Source organism: Syngnathus acus, chromosome 11 (assembly GCF_901709675.1).
Source record: "Syngnathus acus chromosome 11, fSynAcu1.2, whole genome shotgun sequence".
NCBI classification, from domain to species: Eukaryota; Metazoa; Chordata; class Actinopteri; order Syngnathiformes; family Syngnathidae; genus Syngnathus; species Syngnathus acus.
The window spans coordinates 6,059,370-6,075,308 of NC_051096.1; the positions used below are offsets into that span (position 1 = coordinate 6,059,370).

At 40.5% G+C, this 15,939-nt stretch overlaps 1 protein-coding gene across 1 annotated transcript in view; it reads left to right on the forward strand.

Moving 5' to 3' along the window:
- Positions 1–15,939, forward strand: part of vps50 (VPS50 EARP/GARPII complex subunit) — a 49,650-nt gene that overhangs the window by 6,021 nt on the left and 27,690 nt on the right. The window contains 12 exon segments of the mRNA XM_037264689.1: positions 737–790; positions 3,585–3,655; positions 4,127–4,244; positions 4,647–4,682; positions 5,053–5,135; position 6,851; positions 7,726–7,767; positions 8,620–8,718; positions 9,820–9,960; positions 12,310–12,442; positions 15,284–15,375; positions 15,446–15,540. Coding sequence (XP_037120584.1) covers positions 737–790; positions 3,585–3,655; positions 4,127–4,244; positions 4,647–4,682; positions 5,053–5,135; position 6,851; positions 7,726–7,767; positions 8,620–8,718; positions 9,820–9,960; positions 12,310–12,442; positions 15,284–15,375; positions 15,446–15,540 — 965 coding nt within the window.

Consider the following 15,939-nt stretch of genomic DNA (forward strand, 5'->3'; position numbering starts at 1 on the left):
CTAGCTCACTCTCGGCAGAGGTTCATCTCCCAGCTAATTGCCTTTGCGCACTGCACCGTGAGACCTCAGACGCTGTGGAAACTGGCGTAATCCAAAGATGCACTTTGACTTACTCCACAGAAGCTAAGACCAGAGGAGAGCCCGTGTTAATGACATGGTGGAAAAACCGATGTTGTTCTCATGTCGCTGAAAACTTCGCGAGGCTTTGCTTAAACCCCATCTGGTTGCTGAAACTGTCCTTGGGAAAGGTCTTTGGGTTTAGTGTGTATGCGCGTGTGGTGCTGTGAGGGGCAGTGAAGTGTCTTAACACCCAATGTACAATTTAGGGGAGCATATAACTCATTATGTGAAACTACTTTGAGCCACTGAATCAGTAAATTACACCACTGGTCCAAAATGGATGCAGCTTATGCACTCACTGACCACAATTGGGCTTCACTTTCATAAAGAAATGAGACACAATATAGAAGCTGTACACTCATAGTTCACTCTGTATTTTATATGTATTTTAGAGTTTAAGTAAGTACTCTAACTTGGTATAACATATCATGGTTCAACGATTTGGAATTGTGGCTGAGCGGGAGATGCCCCTTCGATACTCTCTGCATAGTGTTTATTTTTTTTAGTTTTGCTGCACTTTTTTTTTATCTTTGAGATGATACCGTGACACTTGGCAAACGTTTCTGTTTTAACACAGCGGTTCTCTTCTCTGCTCTCTCTCTCTCTCACGCTGCAGGTTTCGAAAAAGGTTGCTGATCTCATTCTGGAGAAACAGCCAGCTTATGTCAAGGTAAAAAGAAAAAAAATCTTACGTTGAACAGCTGCTTTATACTCTTACTCAATGAACGTAAAGTCAGCAAAAATGATTCTTCATCAATTTGAATATGTGTTATTAACTTATGAATTGGCTATTAAAATCGTCACCGTTATTTTGTCTTCGGGTCACAGTTCATGTCCTCTTGGTTGACCTTGTGAATGAAGAGGCGTTCAGATCTTGATTTTATGCAAATTATCATCCTGAATTAAATTAAAACTTAATCCCAGGAAATCCCTTCTTTGCTCCTTTCGATGATGTTGCAATGACCTGAAATGCGTATAAGAGATTTCATGTTAATGTGAGCGGTAGATAGATGTAGTAAAATAAGTCTTTTGCTCTTATCATCTGCTCCTGTTTTATAACAAGAGCGATATTTTTTCTGTATAGACCTGGGAGTAATTATGAAACCCAGCACCCACATTCAAAATGAGATTATTCAATTTAATATGATTGACCGGTTTTAGTGTGTTTCAACATGCTCTATTTACGGTGCTCTCAAAGTCTATTGGTAGTTTTGTGTTCTATTTCCCTTCAAGTAAATCCAATGAATTGGTTTCGTCGTTAATCTCGGTGATGTTTTCGTTCCTGGAAATATGTAGCAGAATGCGTCAATGCAATCCGATGACTGCTGCTGTTAAGCCATCTGAAGGTCAGTCTGTGAATAGTAAACTGGTCATTATTTCTGTGACCCTCCCGGTGACTCTGCCGCGTCCAAATGACAGCGGAACTTATTAGCCGGGGCATTCGCCTCCACCCATCTCAGCTCACGTATAAAAGTTGGTTTGCGAAATGCCCTCTGGAGTTCAGAGGGCACATTCCACATCGCCTGCATTCATGTCATAATGAGTCAAAAGAGAGATTTCATTTTGGATTATTGAGGATGATGATGATTTCCCTGCATCTGGGGCAAAAAACAAAAAAAAGGCAGTTCCCAGCTACATTTTAGCTTTGCTTGTATGGGAATATTTCTGCCTCCACCAGTTTGATTCTACTTATCTTCTCAACATGATCATTTCCACGATATAAACCGAAATGTAAATTGCTGAGAAACAGGCAATACCCCCCGCGGCCACAATGCTTCCTCTCGCCAGTGCTTGCGTGCCGTGGATCGCCCTTCAGTGGGAACATAATTTATCCAGACGTATCAACCCCTGGCTCGGAGCTTGAAACGATGCTCTGCTAAGCATCTAATGTGATTCATAGCAATAGATGGAGTAGCCTTCTGCTGGAGCTTGCGTCTGATCACTGTTGACACCCGCTAGCGACACGTGGCCTCCTCTTGCACTCTGAAAGGATGGAAGGTTACAAGAAGGCCGCAGCGATTGCCATTGATCTGCTTCCAGTGTGGCGATCATCAAATGAATCTGCCAATCTAAATAAGACATTTGCAAACAGTTGATTTTGCTCTGGAAAAATAACTATCAATATCCATTGATATTGCTTAACTGTCGTTTAGTTGTTTTTTAATCACTCAATACTGTAAACAAAAAAATTGTGAATAAATAGTAATGGGGCAATAATGTTTAGTACTTTAATGCAAATATTATGTGACACAATTATTTGATTGAATAATTGATTTTTAATTAGCATGAAGAATAGAAGAATTTCTGGATACTTCAGCTTTTCATTGGACGAGCGCTTTTGATGCACTGTAACTGCTTCCTCCAAGTCGGATTGGAATTGGCTTCCCAGATGTAATGAATTTCCACGGAGGAACCTTAACCAGGTCGCTAAACACAATCAAAAAGAAATGGACTCGGGGTGGGACTCAATTATTTTTACACTGGAACCACACATTCATTAGACTTATCCGCGCGTCTTTCATTGCGCCTCCCTCGTTGAGGCGAAAAAGCTTTATTCAACCTTGGTGGTCAGACCTGCCAATTACAATTGAGGTCTCAAGGCTGTCTCACTGCAGAGATTATAAACCGACAGCAAATAGATCTGTCATGAAATAGATGCCTAATGTCAGCTAACCGTGTTTACTTGCGGATTCCTACGAAATGCCAACTCCAGAGACCAATTCCATGTCATTCATCGGCGTTTCATTGCATATCCTTGACAATAAAGCAGACTTTAGGTTTGACCCAAACAGCAGCAGCATTAGAATGTATAGGCATACTCAGAGCCTTGCATAGTCAATGTATTGGAGGGTCAGAATGAAGACCTCTAATGAATATATGAATAACATTCAAAATCTAGTGAGACGAATATTTTTTTGCTTGACCTTAACTTGCCATTTCTGCTTATTTGTTGACATAGTAGGAGCTGGCCGGCTCACCTTTCCTCAGTTTACGTTTTGAGGATGTACATGATGCAGTTTATGTTTGCTGGTACAGAGCTAGCCTTTAACTTGGCAACCATTTCTTTAAATTTTCCACAAAACTGAATAGAGGAGGCTTTTAAACTATTATTTACCCTTGGCAGCTGTACACTGTAAGCTAAAAAATAAAGTGCTCATTGGGCCTTGCTATAATGTATGAACATTCTCTGACGAAAATGCTTCTTTATTTCTGTGTTTTTGCGCTCCTGAGCTACGGTTGACTTATTCTGACGGCGTCAAATCTCTAATTTCATCACACACTCGCAGCAGGAGCCATCAAACGCTAATGTGTGCTTACATTGCAGTTGATGTGCATGCGGTTCAGAGTTGAAGCAGCGATTTGGTTGATAAATGGCTGCATCGGAGAAATCAATCTTTGCCTCAGGCTCCTCTTTAACACTTAAGAGAAATGTAACTGTGAAGTGTTTCGCTTTATGTTCTCAGGAGCTGGAGAGAGTGACGGCGTTGCAGACCAACCTGCAGCTGGCTGCTGTCATTTGTACAAATGCAAGAAGGTAATGATGTGCTTTGTATGCTTGGCAGCGTTCCATCTATATCTTCTTAATGCTTTTCATAAACTAACACACTCCTGCTTGCTTCTTTATCATTTCCAATAGATTCATGAAGCTTAAGATCAAATAAAAGAATTCTTTATTGACCCCATGTGTCAAAGCAGTACATTGTTAAATAAATGAATAGGAAGTAAAAAAACAGTTTTAAGCAATTCCTGTTTTGCTCCAGGGAGGAATGAAGAAGAACAGTTCTTTGAGCCGGATGCTATATTCTTGTAAGGCAAAATCAAATCATGCTAATTACACAGTATGTTGAGTGCAAGCGAAAATGGTTCCCACTTTTTTATCACACAATCAGCCTTGCAATCAAAAGATCTTTATCTTTGAGATGTGATGTTGTTCAGGTCTGATATGCAGACTTAGCCAACCTATTTGTTTCATTTCAAAAGATTTGGTCATTTTTGCTCCCATTAGGCAACTGAGTGTGTCAAAGGAGGGATTCACAGAAGCGAGCTTGGGCTTATTAGCTAATCAGAGAAGGCGGCAGCTCCTAACAGGCCTGCTGAAGTCTCTTCGGACCATCAAGACACTGGTAAAATATATTCACGACTATAATAATGCCCTTAACCTCATCAAAATCATGTGAATCAGCCCTAAAACTGGAGCGTCTTTTTACTACTCTCTTTAGTCTTTCCAATCTGCAATAGCTTTTTTTAGGGTAAAAAAGAAAATAATAATAATAATTTTGCTCTCTGAACATGCATGCCTTGAAATTTTTGGTCAAATTGGAATAAATCTGTTATATTATACCGCACCGTGGGTTTATGGTCTATAGAATGTTTAAAACAAATTTATCATTTATGAAACCTATATTGTTTATAGCTGGTATGTTATGGACTCGTTGCTTTGTTTAAAAAAAAAAAACCCACTGTCATAACACTATCAAACAGTATATGATTATTACAGTGCTCAAGTGTTGTTCTTGCCTTCACAGCAAAGAACAGACGTACGACTCAGCGAAATGCTCGAGGTATCGTAAAGCCTCCGTGCGCACATTGACACACACGCTGACGGCTGACTTGAAAGGTCAATATCATTATAGATTCTGCATCCAAAGCTGAACTCATACAAGTGCTTGACGCGCCTTACAAATGCTTGTCTTTTATGAAGATCCGCCAGAGCAGACAAAATCAATATGACTGACACTGAATTTGTTGGCCTTTTATTGAGAGTAGCTACCAAGCATTGACTGAGCATAGTTTATGAGGGCATAATAAACCAATATATTGTCGCATCATCGTGATGAAATCAAATATTTGTCCCTTAACCACAGCTTTCAGCTTAATCTGAAGAGTTTTCAAAGTCTGTGTGTAATGATTGAATTTGCCTTATTCCTCCAGGAGGAAGACTATCCTGGCGCTATCCAGCTCTGTCTGGAATGTCAGAAGGCTGCCAGCACATTCAAACACTACAGCTGCATCAGGTACGATATTAAACAGGAGGTGGTCGAACCGCAATCTTAAATTGATGTTAGAGAAAGAAAGAAAAAGTTCCGTTTCTGCCTTTGAATTAAACACACTTGGTGCAAATCCGACACAGGAAGTCTCACTAACAACAATCAGCACTTAAGCAAAGTAGCTCAGAAAACACTTTGCGGCTCAACACTCCGGCAGTAACAATTGGGCTTAAGTGACAGGATGACTGATGATCAGTAAGCCCACATTATACACTGGAAATTGCAATGCTGAACACTCCTTCTTACTCCTCCTCCCTGCATCTGCTCTTAATTTGCTTGGATATCACTTCCGTCTTCAACGTGACATTAATTTGTCATTATTGGAATTGAATGCATATAGGGAAGCTTGTCGACTGTATGACAAAGAGGTGGCTGCATACAAAACAGTCCTGTACTTTATTGGCCAACAATTATTCCTCCCGAGGAGTTGCTCGACTTTAGATTTTGTAATTGTACTCTGGTCGCTTTTCAACATGAGTACATTGCAAGCTAGCATGTCATGCAGGTTTTCAGCCCTGACGGATCGCCCACTCTCAGCGGCTTGTTGCCGGCCGAATGCACTTTGATTTAACCTTGTAGCGACAGTTTTCCATGCGCCACCGAATGCCCTATTCAGAAGGTTTGTTTCACGGCCGCCCCTCCTCGTTCTTGTCCCTTTCTTTTTAAAAGTCAATATTATTATTTGGCGAACACTGTCCACGGCCCCCCTGGTCTGTCTCGATGCATTTTCATCAAATGGCTCACATCAGTGGCTATAGGGGAGGCAGCCTGAGAGCTCCCTGAAGTCAACAGAGTACAGACTAGGCGATAGTAAAAGTTTAGCTTCCTGCCTTAATGCAGGTTTGGGAGCTTGCAAAAATGGAAGTGCACACCCGAAAGAATAGTCTGTTATCCAGTCAGCAGGTCTACTGTGGAGGGACTTTCCCCAAGGCCCAGTGGGGCACCTATCGTCACTTCTAATTGAAAAACACTCAGATTCCCTCCTAACTACATTTCAATCCTCGAGTTTTCCCACAGGGAACAGGTTGTTAATTAGTTTTGCTCCTCATATTGTTATTTATGTATTCTGTCTGATCATGGAAGGCTGCCTGTGTGCAAGTAAGCATCTGATTCCACACTCCAATGGACAAATATAGCACAAATACTGGTCAACATCTTTTACCGTATGTGCAGAAAAAGGTATGAGCAAACTGAATTTTAAGTTCTGCTGAAGATGGTTTCAGACATCTGCTGAAGAAAACTGGAAAGACCAGCAGCCAATGAAAGTACGTGTTTGAGGGATTATGAGCGAAATGAAACTCGACTGGACCTAATATGGATCTCTGAGGAACACCTTTGGATAAGGAAAGGGGAGAGAAGACCCTCAACCCTCGCTGACTGCAAGCGGCTAATGCAATAACTTGTCATTGACCTTGCTCACGCTAGCCCATGCCATTGTGGCTGTAGTATATTAAAATGATGTTAAGACAAACAGGGTATGCATCCAGTTGGCGTCTGCTCCATTTTCAGTTGGACCGCCTGAAAAGCTGTTAAGGATTCTCCCGGGTGTCGAGCACCAACGCTCGGATGTACTTCTTCAATAGTCACAGGCCGGCTGTATGGATCAGCACAGCTGTCTGTACTTGAGCCAAACTTTCTGCATTGTTGTGTGTTGTGTAACAAGTCGTTAACCTTGACCGCAGTGTCTGGATTCTGGCAGCATAGCCAATGTCGCATTGGTGTTGGACTGACTGCTGATTATTTGAGGTTCATGACCGTCCTTGTAGTGTCAACAGTCTTCTGCAATAATAACGCTCACAAAGTTTAAACTATTTTTGCCCTATCAAGGTTTGTTATGAACCAAGTTTTATGTCATTCATGGATTTTATAAACTACCAACATGTGGGGACTTTCAGATTCTTGACTCTCATCTCCCCATTCTCCTGCACCGAGCAAGGAGGCTTAATTAGCAATTTTATTAAGGACACTCTCTTCCTTTGGGCAAATTGCTGTCTCATAAGACCCAGCACAAGAACGAGCTGACCTGAAAAAGACCCCAAACAAAGCAGGGACAGAAGCAGGGAGACGACCGACGGAACAAAGGATGACTACGAACGGCTGCTGAGCATGGCTAGCCCAAGGGAATTGCACGGGTGTCCTGGGATGGACAAAATAAGATGTGAATTCTGTTGTTGCTTCTTTGCATTCCAGTTTGAAGGATTTTCTCGGCATGAGATAACGTCTGAGGATGCTTCAAGGTTGTGTGGGCGTCTCATGTTTGTCATAAGCCAGCGTTATGAGTGCTATTGAGTCTTGAAGTTGGAGCTGGAGATTAACTTTGCCCTGTTTTACAATACTTGATGAGATCACTGAAGTTATTTTTTCAGCTCTACTATGTTTCCCTTTTGCAATGTTCACTTATGATATTGAATGTTTTTTGTTGTTGTTGTGGTACCAGTTCCATAACTTGAGGAATACTGAAATATAAATATATTAAGTGATGGCTGAGAAGTAATTGTTTTTATTTTGTTTGTTGCAAAGGAACTTAAACACTATATTCAACTTTTTCTCTCCACAGTGAATTGATTCTAAACTGCAAGACACTCTGGAGCAAATAGAGGTACCCTCCTCTCTCTCTCTCTCTCTCTCTCTCTCCTCTCGTTTCCTATGCGCTCTCCACTCTCTGCCTTATCTGTAATTGAGTTATTGAGAAGTACTATATGTGAAAATGCATTTAATGTCATATAGTATGTTCGGCTCTATGCTTTAATTTTGCGAAAACACATTTATTCACATACAAGTTTGACTGTTTAATTCTGCCTCAGTCCAAATATTGACAGGACGAAAAGTCATTATTATAACAGAGAAAGGACTAAATCATATCAGTTTCATCTAGCGCTTGCTTGCGATATTATGACCTGATAAAAGGTATGCAAAGCAATTTTCTCTTGCACCGGCGCCTCTGCGCTTGAATAGATTAATTACTTGGTTTGTCTGTACACAAAAAAAAAAACGGCATGCACGCGTGCACACAAATATTGCAAAGCCATTGGTGGAAGTGCTCGCTTGTTTACCTGTCGCTTTGCTGATAAAAGAAAATCCTTTTATTAAACACTGTGTACAAAGAGCAATCCCTCACGTCAAGTCAGTGACGGTATTGCTTACCATGTTTGCAAACACGCATGCTGACGGAGAATCTGTGTATTGTATACGTACGTATGTACACACGTGGATTAAAGATGTCATTTGGTGTTTACAGTCTTACATTGAACGAAAACAGTTACATTCAATTGACCTCTGTCAGCGCCCCTGTTTTGAAAGGTTAATTGACTATGGCAAGGTCGTATACATCCTACTTGATACCACCTTGTCAAAATATTCACTTCACTTGCACATCTATATCTAAATCCCACATCTTTAACGTGATAATCTCTTTCCCTACCTTTTGTCATCCGTCTGTTTCTGCCTCCAGGAGCAGCTTGACGTTGCCCTGTCAAAGACTTGCAAACACTTTGATGTTGCACACTATACCAAGGTCCAGCTGGCCTACACACTGCTGGGGAAGACACAGGTGAGTTATTGGGCCCCTCTTCAAGGTTATGGAAACGGTCCAACGCCAAGAAATGGCTGTTCCATCTCGCCTCAAGCATTGTTTTTTACTTCATCCTTTGAATGAGGGTGAAAGTCATGCGTGTAATTTAGGTGCTGAATGACCATCGCAAGGTTGTGCTAATTTATCCGATTATAATTTGCCAGTATATCTTTGCCAATGTTCCCATCTTCCGAATAAATATTAGCCTCCATGCACAATGTAATTCTCCGCGGCTTCCACCGGTCTCACTTGAGTTGGTTCAATTAATGCATCAATATTTGCTTATATACTGTTGAAAATCCGATTGCCTTTCTGCCAAAATCAAATACAGAGCATTTAGACTGGTTTCGTTGGTGAGACATATTTTGGGGTGGAGTTTCTGCAAATAGAAACAACTGAAGGAGACAAAATCAAACGGTCAATTGGTAATTTTAGAGGATTCAGCTTTTAATGCAGCCAGTAACAAAGTGAAGCAAGCTGGTCCAATTGAACCGCTGTAGCTGTTTTCTCAGCACGTCGCAGCACGTGGGTGAGAAACAGCCTCAAGCCTACTCCAGTGTAATGAAAAACATGAATGTTTCAAAATGGGTAATGAAGCTGAAATTCCACACCAAAAATAGCAACCGTAACCTTTTTTAGGAGATCTAAATGTGCAAGTGGAGGACTATTTTCACGTGTGTTCTGTTGGAGGCTTATTAAGTATTTACAACGGCGAGGAAAGAAACTGCGGAGCCCATGTTCATCTTAATGAAGAAACATAGAGCAACAGTGTAGCTCACTGATGACTGTTGAATAGATCTCGGACAACAATGTCGTTGAGAAAAAGCTATTAGGCGTCGACTGAAATGCCAATGCTTGCTAAAAGAGTCGTCACCACTGAGCTGCAAAACATTTCTGACTCTTCCCAACGACATTTTCACCTTGTCATTCATCTCCAAGGAGACCACATGTTATATGTGGCCAATTTCTCAAATTAGTTGATCATTTCATTATTTATGACCTGGCAATTATAAAGACGGGCAGATGAAAAGGACATCCTGCTATAATCCTTCTCATCACTGTGCATTTGGCTTTCTCCAGACTGCTATGGACCAGCTCCACATGCACTTCACCCAAGCCATCCACAATACTGTGTTTCAAGTGGTGCTGGGATACGTCGAGCTCTGTGCTGGCAATGCTGATACCAAGTTTCAGAAAATGCAGTATAAGGATCTGTGTACGGTAAGTGACTGATTCCACAAACACCTTTTGTGTGTGCAAAGAAAATGAATTCTTACAATAATAATAAAAATAATTCTTAATAATAATAGTATTAGTAATAATAACGCTCATTATTTTCCCATCATGATTTTATATTCTAATTATAATAGTACACTCTGACCTTTTGAACTAAGTTCCACTTTGACTTTCACTTTCAAACTGTAGCTTGGTCAATTTATCATGAACCTACAGGGACAAATTGCTGCATGTCCCCCAGAGATTATGTTGTAAAAGGTTATTGGGAAAGGTTCCCTTTTCCTGTTTGGAGAGGACAATTTGTTTTGGCCCCATTTTGCACCGTATTCAAGTTTTGATAGTTTTCTTCTTGACACTCTCTACTTGCTTGTTGACGCCTTGTTTGTTCGGATTGCGCAGCTGTCACGCGTCAGTTTTCTACAGGCAGGATTTTTATTTCAGGATTTTTGAAGATTTCACTCCTTGCTCACTTGTTTCAGCACCTCTCAAATCAAAGTCAAAAATGGAAACTTTCATCTCTTTTGCTCGGATCGAGAAATTAATTGTGGAGGAGCAAAGGCATTGCTTCTGTGTTCCCATGATAAGCAAAGGTTGACGGATGTGAAAGCTCACATTAGACCCTCTAAACTCACTTTTTAAATTGTGCGACTTAAAATTCAATAGCGACGAGAACTCTCTGAGAGGTCAGTTAGGATTTCGGTAAGGCCGTATTAATTTTACATCAGCATCTCATCATTATTGGCCAGACTTGGTATCAATCCCCTGGTCTGTTGAACCTCTCTCCATGGAACTCCAGTCGTCGAAGGTGAAGTGGCTGGAAATTTTGGACTTCTCACTCTTCAGTGTCTTACCTCAAGTCATTTATTTATATTTATTTAGGGATGTATTTGAATAAATTTGACCCTTTTGTATTGTTGAAGTGACTCCAAGGCTTCTGTGTTTATGCAGGCGGAGTTGCTTATTCATATAATACTGAGCTGTTACCTCAGCATTTTTTCTTTCCAACTTGATGTCTTTGTTTTAAGGGGCTCTCACAATGATGAACCTTCTATTAAGATGGCCGGTACATGGACAGTTTTAGAGAAGATGCACGTTAAGACTGATCCAGATTGAAACATGGAATTCAAATCGGCGTTCCCATGGGAAGTCCCCGTCTCCTTGGCAATTCTCTAATCTGGTTTAGGCTTCGTCAAAGCACTTTGAAGATGAATTGAAACTCCATCTTATTGAATAATACTAAGAGGCGACCCCAGTCGGACTGGTTCATTTGCTTTACCATAAACACAGCAGGACTCTGTGATGATTCAGCAATGCACTAGATCTTGTCAAAAGTTGAGTTGAGCTTGAAACCATTTAGTGGAGCCAAATGTTCTGCTTCTCTCTAAATGAATCGTGTGTTGTGAGCTGCCAATGGTAGTTGTGTCAACTAGAAGGACAATTGAAGGCCACCCACTCTGAGGTTGATATCTTTAAATCTGCAGTAGCACAGTGTTGCTAGATATGATGTGTGTCATCGACGCTTTCTGAAAATGAAACTGTAGAATTATTGTGGCCGTTCTGCCGAGAAACGATGATTCTAGGGACCGTTTTTTTAAAAATAGCAGCATTGTTGTTCCACCCCACCCGCTGGCTGACATTATACAAAGGGGTGATTGGGAATAAATAAATAATAAATGCGAGGTTGTATTTCCTCATCAAATCCACAGCTCCACTTAGACTCTCACCTCTTCCTGTGCCTTAGTTGCTTGGCAACATGCTGCTGACATGCTTGAATTGTGGAAAATATGGAGTGTCAAATGTATGCCACATCCACTCCTTTAATCATATGTTCCAATTTTCTATCGATCAAAGTTGTAGTCTGTCCCAGCTCTTAATGAAAGATTCCCTCATGTTCAAAAAATAGAGATAAATCAAAGGAAGAATTTTTTTTACATCAGTCCATTGTTGTATGAAACTGCAATTTCCACATTCTTTCCATGTTGAACTAATTACTGCCTTTATCTTGATTGACACTCAAATTAGCATTGATGCCTAATTGTGAGTTCTGAAAATATTGGGTTGCGTTTGCATTCATTTATTTCCAATTAAAATGCAACTCTTGATTTTGTGTCTCCCCCCCAAATGGAATTAGTAGACCTAAGTTCATTTGCCTCTAATTACAACATTTTTCTAACGAGTTCATGCAATAATTTACTCTCTCGTCAGTACGTTTCAGAAATGAGATGATTTGTCTGAATAATGAACATAAGCATTCATTGGATATTATTTGAAGCACAGCAGTTTATGTTGTAATTTTTTTGGGGGGGTGGTTCCTCATTACATCTGTGTTTGCAGCATATCACCCCAGACAGCTACATTCCGTGTCTGACGGATCTGTGCAAGGCGTTGTGGGAGGTGATGTTGAGTTACCACCGCACGATGCAGTGGCACGAGGAGCATGACAAGCAAGTGACCACACCTACTCCAGGTACTGCATTATGTTTATTTTGGTTCTACATTTGAAACACACGCGTCCGATTGACTCTGATTCGGTTGCAAAAGCGGGTATCTGCTCGCAGTAGCCTGAGATGAATAAGGAAGTCACAGAATCAGTTTGACTTAAAAGGCTTGGTGAAAATGGGGTCAGGTTTCCACACGCTCCGAAGCACTAATCTTTTCTGGCTGTTTGATATCAGCATAATGCACAGCTCGGTCAGGTCTACGGCTTGACTTGGAGAATGCCCCGACCTTGGTCCATTTAAAGCGTATTTGTTGTTTGTGTGCTTTTACATTGGGATGCAGCTGCTGTCGTTTCGCTTTGGAGCTCATTGAACAATGAAAGCCCTCTAAAGTTCTACTCTTACATAAAATTACTCAAATAATTATTCAAACAAATAAGATGCCCCATTTCATCTCGACATAATCTGTCAAATTAACTAGTTCTTTATTTATGTTAAATCAGATGTCTTAATTTCGTTGCCCGCATTCCATTAGACGAATGGGGCTATCTTGTATTTCGGTGTGATTGGAAAACATACTAAGTCCTTGGATATTTCAATAAATGCCGTCTTCCCCTTTGAAGGAAAGGACATGCCCCCCGTTTCCTGCCAAGAATGCAATCAATCATTTCAATAGTTGATCGGCTTTCACCTCTGTGTAAAGGTGTCCCTGGCCATAGCGTTGGCTTGCTTTACACTCTCTCCTAATATGTGCGCGGTCTCTCGCTGTAATGATTTACTGTGCATGTGCCGTCTCATTTGTTCCACAGTATTTTGAGGTGACTTTGACCTCCAGCTCACACTAGAGGCCGCCTGTGTCGTAACAGTCAAGCCTACTATAGCTCTCGCCTCCTCTCGTGTCCATCTTCTTTAGTCGACGTCTGGCACTTAATATATTGAGTTGTTCACTGTAATATTTCCCTAATTAATCTTGTACCTCCATTAAAGGAAAGACGGTGGCTGGGGTCATTTTTCTACCTGACAAGATACATGTCTTACAGTATCTCATACCTGGACATGTTTCATTCACACTGAAGGCCATCAGGCACCAGAGGTCAAGGGTGTGTAATATTAAATAAAAATGGCCATTTTGCTTTCATTGGTTTTGAAGCCTGTGATGGAGTGACAGCTTGTCTTGAGCAGCTCTCACTATCAATTCAACTGTGAATTGCCCTTGAGAAAAATCTAAACGACTTTCAGTTGGCGACATTGTGATCATCTCCGACGACTGTATCAGAATCTGGTCACATGGGTTTTTACATATTCAACCAATTGGTTCATGCAGTCGCCATCTACATAGTAGAGGTTGGACCGCATGTTGCGTACCATGTTGCGTATGAATCATCTTTTTTAAATAGTGATTGACTTTCTTTCACATTTACCTACAAACTGCGACTCCGCCATTACTACTACCGTTGTTGTTCATGATAAATGACATGACGAGATGGCGACGTCTGTAATTTGCAATTTATTCATGCACATATTGAGTGACGGCCAATCTAAACCTCTACAAAAACACATCACTCCTTGTCTCATTTGTTTCTATAATGATCGCAATCATGGGTCAAGAAAAGGAGTAGGGTAAATCGATGTTTTTTATTTATTTATTTAAACTTGTGTTATATGCATACAATGGAAGGAAATAACGATTGCTAGCGATAGGTTATTATCATTAGCTCAGTGGTGTTAAACTCAATTCCAGGACCAAATTTCTAGGTCACACAAGACAAACATTGTTAAACATAAATGTGAATCGTGCCTTTTGTAGCCGATTGTTGGATGATGCAGCTATTATACATGCGAAAACAAAAAAATAGCTAAAACAGCTTATTTGGATATATACCTGTAAATAACTAAGGCGAAGAACAATGTGGCGCAAATGCTCATTTATGTCAGGAAGTTATTCCAACAGACTTGATTCCTCTTGAGATTACCTCCCCTTACTTAACTTGGTGTGGTAATTTGGTTGGAAATGTATAGTAAGGCGGAGCATAGCTTTCCTTTTGTTAATCGTATTCCTTACAGAGATTAACTGGTCCGGTGGGCATCAAACTGCATGCTGTGTTCACACCATATATATATATATATATATATAATAGAATGTATAGAAAATGCTACTTGTTATTGGTCGGAGAAGCTTTTTGATTCTTCTTCATATCCTTCATGTACCTATGGAGCATTTCCAATAAAAATGATTGAATCCTTTTGCACCATACGACAACAAGGATTTTTTTATTATTATTATTATTACACACTGTCTATCAACACATTTCACAATGACCTGCTTTCTCGCGACACAATTGATATATTTTGGGGGTATTGATGTGAAAAGAACAACCTCAAAGGCTCTGTTGGTTTCCTGCGGGCTTTGACAAATCCATACTCACTGATCCCTACTCAAGCCAAGGTTTCAGTGTAGTTCTTTTGTCTGCAAGTTTCTTTGCCTATTGAAAATGACCTTGACAGATCCTCCCATCAATCACTCTTGCTTCTTGCTCTCTTCAATGTGAGTGTACTCAGCCAACATGAGGTGGTGGGCTTAACTAAGAAGTTGCATTGCGCCACCTGACAACAAACAAGGCAGATATCTTAGGTGACTATCATGGCGTGTTGAGCACTCAAGAAGAATCCACCTCATGTTCCTCTCCATTGCTGAATGATGGCTAGTCATAGCTCAACTTTAAATTTGGAATGCTTCAGAGTGCTTCTGACTTCCTACTTGAATGAACAAGAGGAAATTGTAAAAAAAAAACCAAATCAAAGATTTGGTATCTTTTAACTTTGATAAAGATGCTCCTTAGCCTCTATTCTTTTTTTTTTAAAATGCACAGACGATGCAGTGGCGACACAATCTGATGAGTTGGGGATAGACCGCAGCTATGTGAAAAAGAAGCTGGAGCACGGACTGACACGGATCTGGCAGGTTGGCTGCCTGTTCTCTTTAGAAATTGAATTTCTCTTCCTACAAATAACCCATTTTCTCTTTTCTTCAGGATGTCCAGTTAAAGGTGAAGGCCTATATCCTGGGGACTGACATGTCTCACTTCAAATATGATGACTTCATCGTGGTATTGGATGTCATCAGCAGGTATTGTTTAACGCCAGAACAGGGAGCTCTGGCTTCCTAACGACTTACGTTTCATCATTATTGGATCCCACCAAACGAATCTGGCACACTTTGGATTCATTCATATTCTGACGACGACACCCACCACATCACTTAAATACACATAATTAAAAACAGAATCATTCCCGGTGGGATATTGCTAGATTACAATTTTCCCCTCAAATGTTCTGGTTGTGTTATTTATTCATCATGTCAGAAAGACTGAAACCTTGCACACATTGGCTCTGCCCAAATTCAAGCAACAATCCAACCATACAATCCTTGTAATTATTTGTTACTTATCCTTAATTAGCTTTAACTGCTACAAAAAAAAAAAGGAACATCTGCTCAGTGTTTCAGAAATCAGTCAAGCGCGTTATG